Below are 16396 nucleotides of genomic sequence, written 5' to 3'. Positions count from 1 at the left end.
TGTCCAGCGTCTGACCCACAGAATGTATCAGGCCTCTGCAGAGAGAAAAATGGTGCCTGTGAGGTGGAGCTGGGCACCTGTGAAGTCATTTGAAAGGCTCTTGCAAAACAGCCGACCTTCCTCCTAGCATCTAGGGCCGGGCTGCACAAGTCAGTTCCCACACTGTGGCCACTCTGAAGAGACTCATTGAAGACATTTAGGGGCAGCACAGCCACATGTCACATGAAAGCAGAAAGAAACAGGGTGGCCAAGAGATCAAGCGAGTGAAGACAGGTGAGAGGAGGAGAAGGAGCAAAAAGAGAGGCTCCGGAGGCAGATGGGAGGCTCAGGAGTAGGGTCAGCAGGCTGGTGTGGCCGGGGGAGCTCAGGGCACAGATGGGCCAGCGAGGTACTCACCAGAACCACTTCAGAGCTGCGGGAGCTGAAGACTTCACGGGTCCAGGTCTGGCCAGGCTCGGGGGAGCGGTCCCCCTTGCGGTGCAGCTTCAGGCCCACCGTGTGGTGCCCCATGGTGTTCAGCAGCTGGGTCACCTCGTCCGACTGCAGGTTGTCAAAGTAGATGGTGGCACCCACAATCTGGTCCCCTGAGCAGGGAAGAGCAGGAAGCAGGTAAGGCCCAAAGAGCCTCAGGGAAATCGCACATAGCCACCACACACTGGGCACTGAACTAACTTGATCTCATGACCACCCTCAAGGTGGGCGTGGTAATACCCATTGTACAGACATGGAAACTGAGGCTTAAAAAGGCCAATTTGTGGGGGCCAGGCACGGTGGCTCACGCCTATAATCCCAGCACTTTGGGAGGCCGAGGCGGACGGATCGCCTGAGGTCAGGAGTTTGAGACCAGAATGACCAACATAGAGAAACCCCGTCTGTACTAAAAATGCAAAATTAGCCAGGTGTGGTGGCGCATGCCTGTAATCCCAGCTACCCTGGAGGCTGAGGCAGAAGAATCGCTTGAACCCAGGAGGCGGAGGTTGCACTGAGCTTAGATGGTGCCATTGCACTCCAGCCTGGGCAACAAGAGCAAAACTCCATCACAAAAAAAAAAAAAAAAAAAAAAGCAAGGCCAACTCGTTTGCCCAAATCTGCAGAGCTAGTGGGTGGTGGAGTCAGATCTGAGGACCAGGTGTCCATTACCCCATACAACTGCCTCCCCTGAGGACCACAAGTGACAGACACAGAGTGGCCAAGAGGGGGCAGGGCTTGGGTACCGCCCATCCTGATGCCACTGGGAACAGGCCCTCGGCAGCCACTCGCCCACTTCTGCCTGCTCCCTGCCCTTCCCTCCAACATCCCCGCCGACCCCCCAACCTCCAGCACCCAGTCCATACCCTGGAGACTCACCCTCCTTGACCACCCCAGTGCGGGCCGCAGGGGAGTTCTGCGTCACCTCCTGCACAAAGACGCCGTCATCCCTTTGGGCGATGGTCAGCCCGTGGGAGCCGCTACCCTGCCAGTTGGGCAGCAGCAGCTCCCGGGTTGTCTCCTCCTCCTTCTCCATCTGGGATGAGGTGAGGAAATGGAGCTGGGGTCAGTGCGGGTGGGAGGACGTTAGGGCACAGGAAAGCTAGCGATCTCCGGTGCTATAAACTCCAGGAGTGGGGCCCTCGGCAACGCGCCTGCCCCTGCAGCCGGCTCACCTGCCAGGTGAGGTGTTGGGGATGGGTTACCTCGTCTCACGTCCTTCCACTGTGGAAGTTCTCCCAAGGCATAACAAAGAAGATGGAAATGAGATAGCAGAGGCAACTGGCCCCAGAGGCAGCCAGTCCTTCATCCCTGTCCCCCACAGCCCCAGCCTCCCATCCACACGGGGCCCACCCTCCCCACATCCCATCACCTCCGCCTCTCTCTGCCTCTCCCACCTACTGACCTTTGCAGGATTCCGCTCAGGAGCAAATGCCTTGCCAGGAGCCCGCCCCTCCTTCCTCTCTTCCCCTCAGTCTCTCTCGTCAGGATCTCGGTCACAACCTAGGGGAAAGTTCATGATGACGCTCACACTCCAGTCAGCAGTCAGCTTGCTCCGAGTCCCCACCCAAGGGACAGCCGGGTCCTCTGCTACCCAGGCCAGCTCACAACCCCGACCCCCACCACCGCCATCAATTCCACTCGTCCATGACTCTCCAGCCTGGCATAGCAGAAAGCGACTTCAGAGGAGCCAGACTTGGAGTCAGATCCTGGCTCTGCCTCCTTCTAGCTGTGGGACCCTGGCCAAGACACTTCACTTTTCTGAACCTCCATTTCCTCATCTGTGAAAATGGAGGCAATAAAGGAGAAAAAAATGAACACCAGCCGGCAGGAGCCGCTTCACATGCACATTCTCACCATATTCTTTTTATTTTTTTATTTTTTTATTTTTTATTCTTTATTATTATTATTTTTTGAGATGGAGTCTCGCTCTGTCACCCAGGCTGGAATGCAATAGTAGATCTTGGCTCACTGCAAGCTCCGTCTCCCGGGTTCAAGCCAGTCTCCTGCCTCAGCCTCCTGAGTAGCTGGGACTACAGGCGCCCGCCACCATGCACCATGCCCAGCTAATTTTTGTATTTTTAGTAGAGATGGGGTTTCACCGTGTTAGCCAGGATCTCGATCTCCTGACCTCGTGATCCACCTGCCTCAGCCTCCCAAAGTGCTGGGATTACAGGCGTGAGCCACGCACTCGGCCTCGTTTTATTTTTTTGGGACAGGGTCTGGTTCTGTCACACAGGCTGGAGTGCAGGGGTGCGATCACGACTCACTGCAGCCTCAACCTCCTGGACTCAAGTGATCCTCCTGCCTCAGCCACCCAAGTAGCTCGGACCACAGCCACGTGCCACTACAACTGGCTAATTTTTGTATTTTTGGAGAGATGGGGTTTTGCCATGTTGCCCAGGCTGGTCCAGAACTCCTGGGCTCAAACAATCCCAAAGTGCTGGGACTATAAACAGGAGCCACCGCGCCTGGCCTCGACCCACATTCTCAACCACAGCTTCAAGAGGGAGATGTTACTGTGCCAACTTCACAGACAGAGACTGAGTCTCTGAGAGAACAGCTTACCCGGGGTACACATGACAGCACAACTATGCTGGGCTTGGACCCGAGTCTGTAACTCCTTTTTTTTTTGAGACGGAATCTCGCTTTGTAGCCCAGGCTGGTGTGCAGTGGCATGATCTCGGCTCACTGCAACCTCCCCCTCCCAGGTTCAAGCAATTCTCTGCCTCAGTCTCCTGAGTAGCTGGGATTACACCCATCACGCCCAGCTAATTTTTGGTATTTTTATAGAGATGGGGTTTCACCATCTTGGCCAAGTTGGTCTTGAACTCCTGACCTCGTGATCCATCCTCCTCGGCCTCCCAAAAGTGCTGGGATTACAGGCATGAGCCGCCGCGCCTGGCCCACCGAGTCTGTAACTCTTTTGCCTACTCCATCCCAGGTCTGCTGCTTGTAACAGGTGGGAGCCTCCTCAGAGGCTGCCTCCAAGGAGGAATGGCAGTGTTCCACCTCCCTCAGAGACAGAGACTCGGGCCACCTGGTCTCACCCAGTCCCTGGGACCAAGGGGGTGCCTCACCAGCTGGCAGCGCCAGAAGCCCTGCCACAGGAAGCTGCCTGAACAAAGGAGGTCCCAGCCCCACCAGGCACCACCCAAGCCCTAGAGGCTAGAGCCCAGATGAGCCCGACTTGGCCCAGGGTGAGTCCAGGCCCACTGGCTGCCCACACCAGGCCCTGAGCCAGGCCCCTTTAAATGCAAGCATTTAGTAATAAATTCGCCCTCCAGCCACAGGATGAGCTGTCATCTGCAGGCGCCCTGGAAAGATACCAGGCAGGACTCTCTCTGCACAGGGCCACGGACTACAGCCACCACACAAAATGGCGGCAGTGGCCACCAATTGAAATGGTGTGAGGAACACTATAAGTCATGGGGAACCTGACCCAAAGCCCCGCCTACAGCTGTTTACATCCAAAAAGTATCAACAGTCAATCAATGCACGTATACCGGCTGCCTCCCTATGCCCAACACTATACTTTGCACTGCAGACGGAACCGGCCAGGGATGGACACAGCTGGGCCCGGCACCTAATCATACGCTGCATTAGACGGTGACCTCACGTCACTCACGCACCCATGTGCCGGACAGGGAGATTTAAGACTCAGTTTCTGTCACAGACACACATCAGATGAGCAAGGTGCACTAGCTGTGACCGATTTTGCCGCAGAATATTCCAGAAGGCTTGGGAGCTTTCTGGGGGAAATGAAATGTACATGGGGTCTTGAAGGCGCTAGAGGTGACCTCTGAGGACAAGACTGTGTCTCTTAGGAATTTGTGGGCACTTAGCAGTTCCTATCTCAGGCAGATCACAACACGGATGAAAGAGAAACACAGACCCCAGCCCCCGACAGCCATCCTCCCGTTTGACAACGTGGTGTGGACGACGTGTCTCCTTGTCAACACAGGTGCTGGCTACAAGGTGAGCAAAGACTCTGAGCCTGTGGGCTCAGGTGCAAACTGGGGAAAACACCTCCTCCCTTCCGGCCGCAGAGAAGGCTGCGACGGGAAATCACTCTGACCCTTCCCAGTGTGAAACAGCAAAGCTGGGGCTTAAATGGCACATTCTCTCCCCGTGTCCAGTGCTCAGCAGCTAGCCCTGCAGAAAAGGAGCCGGGCAGAGGCAGGGAGGGAAAAAAGATTCCAGACTTCATCTCTCAGACAGAACTGAAGCCACCCCTTCAGATCGCCCAGACACCCCTGGTCCTCCTCCTGGAGCAGGGCCCCTTTGCTCACCCCAGCGTCCTGGTGCCGTGCCAGCAGCCAGCGATGGGGAGAGAGCTAGCTGGGCCAGATCACCCTCGCCCACACCTCGGCCCCACCCTCCCTTTTTCCCTCCCTCCCCAGTGAGTCACTGCAGCTGGCTGCAACAGCTCCAGACCTGCAAAGGGTTGAGCCTAAAACCCAAAGGACAAAGTGCCTCCTGGGCCAGATCCCCAGGTGCCAGAGGAACCAGAGCTCCCCTGCAGACAGGCAGTTAGCTTCCCTGCCAGTGCCTCAGGCAGAGTCCCAGGGCAGAAGTCCCTTTAAAGGCCCAGGACAGACTTGCGACCTGCCTCAACCCACGTGGTTCCTGAGGAGGAGAGAAACCATCCTAAGCAGACAACTGATCCAATAGCCCATGAGGACGGGAGCCACTGGACCCGAGGCTGCAGGTTGGCCCTGGCAGGGCACCCAATGGCTTCCCGGCCAGGTGGGGCTGCCAACCACCCTGCCCGCTCTGGCTCTGGCCCTGCTGTCCTGGCACAGCCTGGAAGGACTCCCCTCCCATCTGACCTGGGCCATTCAGTTCCGAGGAGGGGCATGGAAATACTGAAGGGAATAGTGAAGGAGCAGCGTGGGATACTATGTAGCCGGGGTTCCCCTTTCTCCATTCTCCACGTTTGGTCCCAGCCCTCAGTCTCTCCTCCCGCTCTGGAGCCTGTCTCAAGCCCAGGTGGCCCTGTCTTCTCCTCCCACACAAGTTAGGTTAAGTCAGGCTTTCCCCAGAGGCTGAGGGCTCTGCCCTGTTGCTACCCAAAAGAGTGTCTTTGGAGCTGTGGGGAATTCTGCACGATTCAGCCAAGTGCCATAAGCCTTCAGAGCTAGGAGAGACCTAGAGTCGTGCCACCCAACACAGCAGCCACATGTAGCTATTTAAATTTAATCAATTAAAATTCCGTTAAATTAAAATTGTAGCTCATTGGCTGCACTAGCCACATTTCAAGAGCTCAACAGTCACATGTCGCTACTGGCTACTATATTAGCATGGACACAGAACACTTCCCCCACTGCCGAGAGTTTTATGGGACGGCACTGCCTGTTACTTAAGGATGGAGAAAGTAAGGTCCAGAGAAATGAGAGAATGGGAGTGTGCTGGGGCCCTAGTCCCAGAGCCTGCTAGCACACAGCCCGGTGGTCCACCCCACAGCCTCCCTCGTGGTAGGAAGAAAAGGGGCAGAGCTAGGCGCGCTGGCTCATGCCTGTAATCCCAGCACTTTGGGAGGCCGAGGCACACTGATCGCTTGAGCCCAGGAGTTTGAGATCAGCCTGGGCAATATGGCAAAACCCTATATCTATAAAAAATAAAAACTTAATCTTTTTAAATAAAAAAAGAAGGAGCAGGGCCAGAGTGGAGACTCCCTAAGGCAGAATATTGCTTGGAGGGCAGAAAAGAGTGAGATGGTGAGGCCACGCCAGCTGCAAAGGTGAGAGCACGCATGCCTGACACCGTGGGACAGGCTATAATTCAGGCCAGAAGCAGCGAGAGAACAGCCCATCCTGTCACTTCAAAACTGCAAAGAGGATGTGCCGAGCAGCAGGGCTCTGCCCATACCCTGCGATTGGGCACGACGCCAAGTAGAAGCAGGAGAACTCCAGGAAGCAGATTCTTGACCCCAGCAGATGGCCTCTGCCAGGGGTGACCTCCAGAGGAAGCTCCTTCCTCCACTGCCCTCGGAGAACAGTACCCCTTCCCGGGGCGAGCCAGTATAAAGACAGCCAGGATGGAAACCAGGCCAATTGCTGCAGCAGCTAGAGACGGCCCTGCAGCCAGCGTCAGTGTGGAGATGGCAGGAATTGATACACACACTCCCCCAGAGACAGGCCACAGGCCTCTGTGCCCAAATGCACCAAACCTGAGGACAAGATACACACCACAGGGGCCCACGACTAGGCATCCACCCAGCATAGGCAGGACACAGGAGGCAACCCTCTGAGGGGAAGAAAATCACCCCATCCGTGGTAGGGAGGGCACCAGCCACAGTGAAACTTCCACCCAGCACGGCGGCACGCACGTGGGTCAATCAACCCACCACACACACAAGGCCAAAGAGAAGCAGTCCTCATCCCAGGAACGACGTGACTCACGCCCAGAGTCAGAGACCCTACCCAAGGGGAAGCCCCCAACATTCGGAACCAGGAGGAGAGGGAGGCTATTCAGAAAGACACACCCAGAAGACAGTATGCTCTGCTCTCATAAACACTCATCAGGAGGCAAAGAGGAACAGAAAGTTCGTGTTGAAAGAAAAAAAAACCCACACACAAGTAGCGAGAAAGAGAATTCTGCAGAGCATTCTTGTGTGTCACGGACTGTGTTGTTGGCAACATCCCATGCCTGGGTTCTCATTCAACCCCCAAATGATGATGCTATGTGCAAAGAACTGACATCCTTACTTCAGAGATGTGGAAACAGGCCCAGGAGATAACACTACTTGCCCAAGTGTGAGAGAGTGGAAATGCAAGCCCAGGAGTCTCTGACCCCCAAGGCCAACGGTCTTTGCCCAGCAGAGGGATGAAGGCACAAGGAAATACACAGGATGACACACAGGAGAACCCACAGAGGCAGATGCACAGAAAAGAGACCTACACTGGAGTGAGAGCTAGAGGGACAACAACAGGAAGATGCAGAGACCTCCAAACCCCCTTCCCCACACTCCAGCCTCAACCCGGTCCAAGCTGTGGGCCGCAGACTCAGAATGGACCGCCCCAGGCATCCCAGGGCTCTGCATATGAGGGGCCTTTTGCTTCTGGGGCTTACTGAGGCTGGGGCCCGAGGGGGTCAGGATCCTGAGCTGCCCAGCAGCCAACTCACTTTGACCTAGATTTCTCTTGGGCCCCAGCAGGTGGGAGACAAAAGAACCATCTCCTGGGGCTCAACCGGCACCAGACTCACGCTAGAGGCCAGACTCATGCTGGAGGCACCAGACTCACGCTAGAGGCCAGACTCATGCTAGAGGCCAGACTCATGCTAGAGGCCAGACTCATGCTGGAGGCACCAGACTCATGCTAGAGGCACCAGACTCATGCTAGAGGCACCAGACTCATGCTGGAGGCACCAGACTCATGCTAGAGGCGCCAGACTCATGCTGGAGGCACCAGACTCATGCTGGAGGCGCCAGACTCATGCTAGAGGCCAGACTCATGCTAGAGGCCAGACTCATGCTAGAGGCCAGACTCATGCTAGAGGCACCAGACTCACGCTAGAGGCCAGACTCATGCTAGAGGCCAGACTCATGCTGGAGGCGCCAGACTCATGCTAGAGGCACCAGACTCATGCTAGAGGTGGGCAGAGCAAGACAAGCATTTCCACTTCTAGGAGATGGAGACAGTCATGACACGCAGACCCTCGTTCCAAAGGAACAAGGAGAAACACAGGGTTGACATCCCTTCCAGGGCCTGACCCTCCAATGGTCCCCCAAGGATGCAGCTGCCAGGCTTGTTTAGGAAAAAACATTATGCCCCATTCTAACTGGAGCAGAAGTGTGCAGACATCTCAGAGTCTAAGCCAGCACTGAGGACTTTTACAAACCCACCTAGCTGATTCTGGGCAGCATGCAGGGGGGTGGGGCAGATTTGGGAGGTGGAATTACCAGGAAGAATTAGATGAACATGTTGCAAGACACATGCAACTTGGGCACCTTCAGAGAAAGGCACACAAGTGCACACACACACACACACACAAGCACACACACGGAAACCCTCGGCCCCATTCTCCACTCTACACAACCCAGGGCAGCCTGCAGCCCCAGCCAGCCTTCACCTGCTCGTAACAGACAGTTGTCCTGGAGGCCCTACACCTGTTCACCTGGTGCCTATGTCCCCTGAGCCTGCACCTCCCCCTCTGTGTGTGCACCTGCCTGGCCTCCTCCCTGCTCCCTGCCCTTAGGACAGGGAGGCACCAGCCCAGTCACAACTCCCACCAGGAGAAGTTTTTCCAGCTTTGTCATTCCAGCCTTCCCCTCCCCATCACCCCCTTCCCCTGGCCCCTCACATCATGCTGACTTCCAGGGCAGCCCCTACACCCCGACTGCAGGCAGCTGGTTGTTTTCTGACTCTGCTGTGACGCTTTTCTCCATCTCTCTCTACCCCGGCCACGCACAGCCCCCTCCCATGCTCCAGTGAGCTCGGAAGCGCTGAAGCTCCAGGCTCTCACTTCCAGCAGAGACGGAGATTCCCTCTTCCCTCCCTGGCCAGGAGGGACTCTCTGCGCTCCTTGTGAAAGGGGGCTGGGGACAGCATATTATCCAGTGGGGAGTCCCCACACCTGGACACAGAAGCAGGGAAGTGTGGGCTTTTACCCAGGACCCCTGGGATTAAGACACCAACTCTAAGGGTGGCCTCCTATAGGAGACGGGGTGGAGCAGAACGCTTGGTCTTGCCCTATGGGGTAGATTACAGTTTGGGAGCTGCCTGTCTGCCCCACCCAAGGCCGGGATCTGGGGAGGGCGCTGCTTGCTCTCCCCCCAGCGGTCGGACCACGCTACTGCAGGGGCGTGGGGCCAGGCCGCTCTGGCTATGTCGCCAAAGATCTGCCCCCGGCCCCGCCAGGACACGTAGCTGTAGACGGGATCAGCTCCAGGCACTTCCCCTTCCCCCAGAACCTCCGCTCCAGCCCCGGGGGACCAGGCAGGATGCCCCTCCCTGACAGGCCGTGCGCAGTGCCTTGCTTAACCTGCTCAGCTGGGGCCTGCACCCCCAAGGCTGTCCTCCACCTCCCAAAGGCCTCTGGACACAAACCGCGGGTGCGGACCTGTCCAGGACCGAGAAACTCACTTCAGTCCTTACCTACAACCCCTACAGGCCCGCAGGAAACCTCCACCACCAGTGCAGAATGCCACTGCCATCCTCTGCCTCCAAGCCCCACGACAATGCCGGCAGAGGTGACACATCCAGGCACGCCACAAGGGGAAGACCCTCATTCACAAGCAGTGGGACACTCTCACAGGCAATGACACACACCTCACTCAGAGACACAAGCTGTGACATGTGGTCACAAGGACCTAAAGCCACAGTGGGACAACACCTGCAATGCTAACAGTGACCTACCTACCTAAGACTGCCAGGGACAGCCCAGCCATAGCCCTGGTGGGAACTGAGGCCAGCAGGGAGGAAAAGGGGCTTCATTCCTTCGGAATCCTCCTGTGGCCCCACACTCCCTTGGACACACCCAGGAATGCTGGAAATTGCTCGTGCTCAGGAAGCCTTGAGAGCCCACCGGATAGCCTGAGCCCAGGGAAATGCCAGCCCGGATGAACCCGGGGACGAAGAGAAGGAAGAAGGCCCTAGATCCCCGCCACTGCCACCGCCCAAGAGGCACATTCTAAATCCTCCCCAGCGGCCATCACCCTTCCTCAAACCTAAGCGTGCACAGCCCAGCTCCAGGGAGAGAAACTCTGGGGCCTTCGGAATGGTGGGGAAGAGAGCCACACCGTTCCGTGAGGAGTAGGACTAGCTCTCCCGGTCTGTCTCTCTGTCTGTCTCCAGGCGGTTCCCAAGTTCTGAAGAAGGTGGTGACCACACCCCAGAGCCCCACACACCCCTCCGCCCCCACGGCTTTGCCCCAACCCCTCAAACCAGCTCCTCAGGCTCAGGGTGACCGGCTCTGCCAGGACCCACCCGCCAATTCCAAGTCGAGCAAAAGAATCCAGCCTGGCAGCATTGCCACCTTTCCCCAGGACTTCCCAAGGGCGAAGATGACTCCAGGGACCCCCAGCCGACTCCCTGCCCTGGGCTGACGCTGGACCTTCTCCCTCAACAGGTCCCTGTGTCCCACCCCAGGCCCTGGACCATGTCTGGCTGGCACAAGTCCTCAGCTCCGAGGGGTTGGCTCCTCAAGGAATTCCCAGACCAGGATCCCTGAATCGCTGCTGGTGGCCTCCATATCAGTCCGCATGACTTATGTGGCTCCCCATGTGTCCCTGTTCTCTGACCAGTGTCCCTGTGCATAACCTCTTAGGGACAAAGGCTTTAGAGAGGGGCTCAGATACCTTCTAACCCACATTCCCACAGCCCCCAAACTCTGCGACCTCTCCTAGCTCCACTCTCACCCTCCTAGCTCCTCTCCCACCTTCCCTCACCCCACAGCTCACAGCTCAGAGTAAAGAGGTGCCCTTAACTCGGGGGCTCCCCTGTCCTCCCCATTCTGCACACGCCACCATCCACGCGGTGGGGGGTGGCCAGCCCCTGTCGCTAAGGACAGGAGAAGGAAGCTTCCCCACATTCAGCTTCTGAAAGGAAGTGAGTGCCACACCCTGCCCCTGGGATTTCCCTCATGGGGCGGGGATGAAAGCGAGATCTGCTCCCCTGAATTACAGCCAGTATAGGTGCAGGGGCCCTTAAATGCCTTCCCCCACTCTCTCAACTTCACTGCTACAGCCCCTCACTGTATTCCACAAAATCAACCCAACACCTACCATGCTCTACGCTGTGCTGGGAAGGGCAAGCAGAGAGCAGGAGCATTACAATCCGAGGTTGGATTCTAATGAAGACGGGTTCGAAACCTGTATTTACCGAGCGCCCAGCGCTGTGCTGGAGACACAGAGGGAGGTATCTAGGACCCTTTTCCTCCGGAGACTCCGGGTCATTCTCTAAGGACCTGACTGACTTGGGAGGCTCCCACACACTGCCTTCCCACAAATCCCCTCCACAGAGCAGGGCACTCTGCAGCGACCGCACGTTCCCTGGGAGCCCCTCACCGCCACGGTCGCCGCGGCGGGAGCCACACCCTGCGAAACCAGCAAGCACACACATCGCACACAACCCTCTGTGGCCTCATTGTGCAGAGGGGCCAGAGCCGTTCCCCACCTGGTTGTCTGGGCTCGGCTACAGCTGAAAACACTCATGTGCCCCCTCCGCACCCCTCCCAGCAAGAGGCACAGCCAGCCCTGTTTGGGCCCCTGGAGTCCCTCATGGTCAGCGCCGCCAAGGGACTGCGCCCCCACATCCCGGCCTCGGTACTGCTGGGGGGCGACCAGCCCTGCCAGGGGCAGCCCAGGCCCTCGCACACCGCAAACCCCTCCTTGCATGGGAAAGCCTTACATAACAGCTCTGCACACACCCTAAGCACGCTGCCTTTCCAACTCCAGGCGAGACCTCGCCTCGGGCCCCCTCTCCTGGCGCGCACCGCTGGAGCGCAGGGTTCCGGCAAGCGCAGCTTAGCCCTCCTCCCACGCCAAGCCCGGCTCCTGCCCCCAACTCCCACACACAGCCCCTTCCTCCTCCCCTTTGCCCCTCACCACTCCTCCCCGAGTTCTGGTTTGAATTAGTCACCGGCTCCAACCACCACATTCCTCAGGCTGCTGGCGCCGGGCCAGGCGCTGGGGCGGGGGCCATCCCGCCCGGACGGGTTTGGAAGTGGGGTGGGGGAAAGCGCCGCCTCCCGAGGGGAAGGGGCGGTCCCGAGGACTGGGCCGCAGCAGAGCACCCCCGTCCTCGCCCACCTCAGCGTAGGAATCTCACTAATTATGTCCCCCTCCCCACCCATCCCGCTGGGAGGCGCACTGCAAACTTCCAGGCTCCGCGGCCCGAGAGGAAGGTTTTCTGGAGCGGGGAACACAGAGGGGCAAGGCCAGGGCGGGGCAGCTGCAGGAGGCTGAGGGGCTGGTGGTACAGAACAGGGTGGGGCCTGGACGACTCGGGACGCGGTTAGGGGCGGAGGTGCAGAGAGCGCGGAAGGACAGCCGAGGGGGCGCACGGCGCGGGGTCGCGGAGGCGCGGCGTCGCGGAGGCGCGGCGGCGATCTCGGAAATTTCCCCTCCAGTAAACATGGGATACGAAAGGAGCAGCCCCTGAGCCACCGCCCCATGCAGGGAGAGGAGGTGGGACAGAGGCCACCAGGCCCGGAACACAGCACCCTGCGTGTAGTGGAGCCAACAGTCCGCCCTCCGTAGAAATAGAGTGGAGCAAAGCGCTTCGAAGCGATTTTCCAACTTTAACCAACTTGAGCCCCAACTCCGGAGGCAGAACTCCGCTCCCAGAGAGCGACGCGTCGCCTCCCCAGGTGGCCCCGCTTGCTCCAAACTGCTTGAATCTTCACAGTGACACTCCCAACAACGCGCCCTGCCGGAGCCCCGCAACCCACCTCCCCCCACCCGCCTTTGGTGCCCCGGACCCCGATGGCGCCACGGTGCGCCTGGCGCCCCTACCTGAGGGCTCAGCCCCGGGGCACAGCCATAGCCGGCGCGAGGCCCGAGGCTGCGGTGCTGCGGCTACTGGCGGCGACGAGCCCCGTTCCGGGCGGGTCTGGCAGGGCGGGCGGTGCAGTCCCCGCGGCAGAGCAGCGCCGAGTGGCCGGGCCCCCGTGCGCGGAGGCGGCTCTTGTAACTCCGGCTCGGGCGGGCGGGTCTGCCCAGAGCTGTGGGGAGAGGGCGGGGCCGGGCGGGGCCGGAGCGGGGCTAGGACTGGTGAGCGGGGCAGACCCTGGAGGGACCCGGGAGTGGGCTGCTGGGGAGGGGGGCCGCTGGGGGACGCGGGGACGTTCTTTCCCCCCTCCCCCCATCCACTGTCCCCTATCCTGTCCCGGACCTGGATCTGCTGTCCAACATGTGCAATGTGTGGCTTCATTGGCAAGAAACTCCCGCAGGCTCCCTGGGCTCGCCCTCACAGCTGGAACTGCGAATCAACTTATTTTGCAGGAAGGGCCTGGGGGCTCTGAAGGCGGCTGGGGCTTGGGTGATTCAGCCGCGACCGTCAGCCTGATCCGGACCTTTGAGTTTTCTCTCAGCTTAGGGAACTACACTTCAGACCCCAGGCCCTAGCCTACTTGCTTGGTTTCCAAGCTCCATGCAGCCGCGCCCATTTCTCGCTTTCCCTCTTTCTCGGGGCCCTTCCGTCCCTACCCGCACAGAACTGTCTTGGATTCCCACCCCCAGGAGCCGGCGTCACCAGTGCCCCGTGCACCGCGGTGCTGCGCAGGCCGCGGGCATACGGGGGTGAGGCCTGCGGGCGTTGGAGAGCGGACCTGACGCCCACCTTCCTCTCCAGACTCCCGCCCCCAGGAGCCGGAGCCCCTGCGCTTCCTCTGCCTCCCATTCCTTCTCTGCGCGCCCCTCCCCCGCCCTCCACTTGCGGGACGCTGAGTCTCCCAATTTACAGCCATTTCCCACAGCCACTTCTAACTACATCGAGATTTTATTAAACGCTTAATGATGGGGTGCGGGGGCCTTCTGGCTACACACTCCCCTCCACACTCCCCTTCTCTTCTCCCGCATGAGTCCTCTTATCCTCTCTCCTAGGTGGCCACCCACTGCCCACTCCAAGCCAGTTTCCCCTCCTTCCCAAATGCTAGGAAAGAGAGACCCCAGGCTGGGGAACTGAAGAGACCTGGCCCAGGCAGGAGCGCCCTCCTTGCTGCAAGATCATGAGTGGGCTGGAGCTGAGACCAGCTCGGCCCTGTCCTCTGAAATGGCAAACATGTTTACAGGCTAAAAATACCCAGCAGTCAACTCTGCTGCCAGCCCTGGGGGCTGTGTCCAGGTCCAGTTACCGGCACAGAGTACAGACCGTGGGGGAGGGAAGAGACAGCCAGAGGAGCCACAGACATGGACACTCATATAATGGACACAGAAAGGTGGAGCCGCATGTGCAGACATCCAGACAGGCAGAGACATGTGAAAACACAAAGCGGAGACTTGGGCACCAGCATTTTCTTTTCTTTTTTTTTTTTTTTTTTTTTTTTTGAGACGGAGTCTCGCTCTGTCGCCCAGGCTGGAGTGCAGTGGCGCGATCTCAGCTCACTGCAAGCTCCGCCTCCCGGGTTCACGCCATTCTCCTGCCTCAGCCTCCCAAGTAGCTGGGACTACAGGCGCTGCCACCACGCCCGGCTAGTTTTTTGTATTTTTAGTAGAGACGGGGTTTCACCGTGTTAGCCAGGATGGTCTCGATCTCCTGACCTCGTGATCCGCCCACCTCGGCCTCCCAAAGTGCTGGGATTACAGGCGTGAGCCACCGCGCCCGGCCAGCACCAGCATTTTCTCTTGCTCTCTCTAATATACACACACAGGTGCCCAGATAATGACTCAACCCCATGGCAGAGGCAGCCTCACCACAACACATCCCAAGCACACAGTCACAGACTCAGACTTTCCCAAGAATCACCTCCTCCCCCATTTTGTTCTGCACCCCTTTCCTAGCACCTACCTTATTTAAAGAAAAAAAAAAATCTAAAACTTTTGAACTATGGAACGCTTTAAAAACACACACACACACACCAAGGCCAGGCACGATGCCTTACACCTGTAATTCCAGCACTTTGGGAAGCCAAGGCAGGTGGATCACTTGAGCTCAGGAGTTCGAGACCAGCCTGGCCAACATAGTGAAACCCCGCCTCGACTAAAAATACAAAATTTAGCAGGGCATGGTGGTGCGGCCTGTAATCCCAGCTGCTGGGGAAGCTGAGGCAGGAGAATCCCTTAAACTTGGGAGGCAGAGGTTGCAGTGAGCCAAGATTGTGCCACTGCACTCCAGCCTTGGTGACAGAGCGAGACTCCATCTGAAAAAAAAAATACAATAAAATACAGATGTCTCCCTCCTCCCCATCACAGTCCCTCTCCCCAAAAGTAACCATTGTTAACAGTTTACCAAAGGATTTTTAACTTTATGGAAGGAATCATCATCTTGTTCCTTAAAAGAGCGAATGTTCCTGGTGCACATTAAAACTGGAGTTGATTTACACCTAGGTTGGAAACACAGGGTAGCTGCAAAAAGGGCTAACGGGGCCTGGGGCGCTGCTGGCGCAGAAAAGGAAGAAGAGCACGGAAAGGCGTGGACGCTGCGCCTTCGCCTGGACTGGGCTAGATCAGCCCCCCAGGATCCAAACAGCAGAGGCCAGAGTCCCAGGCTCAGAGCCAACTTATCTGCTCCATTGTTTGTTCTGGCCACCCTCTTGGTCAACAGGGAAGAAGGCAGGAGGGAGGGGTTGGTTTTTGAAGCAGTCCCAAAGCAGAGATCACTGTCTAGGTACTTCATTCGGGGGTATGAGTGTCAAGATTACCTGGTGGGGGTACTTCTGGGGACCGGCTCTTGTCCCATTCCAGACTGGAGGGCTAGAGAAAGTTTAACCTCAACCCTACCCTCTAAAAAAACCATGATCCTGGCCGGGCGCAGTGGCTCACGCTTGTAATCTCAGCGCTTTGGGAGGCCAATGGGGTGTGGATCACAAGGTCAAGAGATCAAGGCCGTCCTGGCCAACATGGTGAAACCCCGTCTTTACTAAAAATACAAAAATTAGCACTTTGGGAGGCCGAGACAGGTGGATCGCCTGAGTTCAGGAGTTCGACACCAGCCTGGGCAACATGGTGAAACCTCGTCTCTACTAAAAATACAAAAATTAGCCGGGCATGGTGGTGCACGCGTGTAGTCCCAGCTACTTGGGAGGCTGAGGCAGGAGAATTGCTTGAACCTGGGAGGCGGAGGTTGCAGTGAGCTGAGATCATGCCACTGCACTCTAGTCTGACAACAGAGCAAGATTCCATCTAAAACAAAAAAAAAATGATCCTGCAGGCTGGAACAGAGCTGGGGTTTCCTAAGACCGCCGCCTCAGCCCAGGGGAGGGGAATCTTTTCCAAAGTTTTCAGTGGTATAAGTGGAGACACACACATTTTCAGAAACTTCTG

The 16396-nt window shown here is 57.8% G+C and overlaps 1 protein-coding gene across 5 annotated transcripts in view; it reads right to left on the bottom strand.

Annotated features, from left to right (window-relative positions):
• The window catches only part of AHNAK (AHNAK nucleoprotein), a 113453-nt gene extending 100378 nt beyond the window's left edge, over positions 1 to 13075 (bottom strand). For 3 of the 5 annotated variants that reach the window (XM_005577594.5, XM_045370511.2, XM_005577589.4), the window contains exons 1-4: positions 12929 to 13075; positions 1874 to 1971; positions 1348 to 1504; positions 397 to 584 (exon numbers count right to left, since the gene is read on the bottom strand). In XM_005577594.5, the coding sequence (XP_005577651.1) occupies positions 397 to 584; positions 1348 to 1504 (345 nt within the window). In that variant the 5' untranslated portion in view covers positions 1874 to 1971; positions 12929 to 13075. Of the gene's footprint in view, positions 1 to 396; positions 585 to 1347; positions 1505 to 1873; positions 1972 to 11841 lie in introns of all 5 variants that reach the window. The other 2 variants (XM_005577590.5, XM_005577591.4) reach the window with 2 other exon arrangements.
• Positions 13076 to 16396: the final 3321 nt, after the last annotated feature.

The sequence above is a fragment of the Macaca fascicularis genome, chromosome 14 (assembly GCF_037993035.2).
Source record: "Macaca fascicularis isolate 582-1 chromosome 14, T2T-MFA8v1.1".
NCBI lineage: Eukaryota > Metazoa > Chordata > Mammalia > Primates > Cercopithecidae > Macaca > Macaca fascicularis.
Note: the sequence above shows the minus strand (reverse complement) of the source record. Positions and strands in the feature narration are given on the sequence as shown.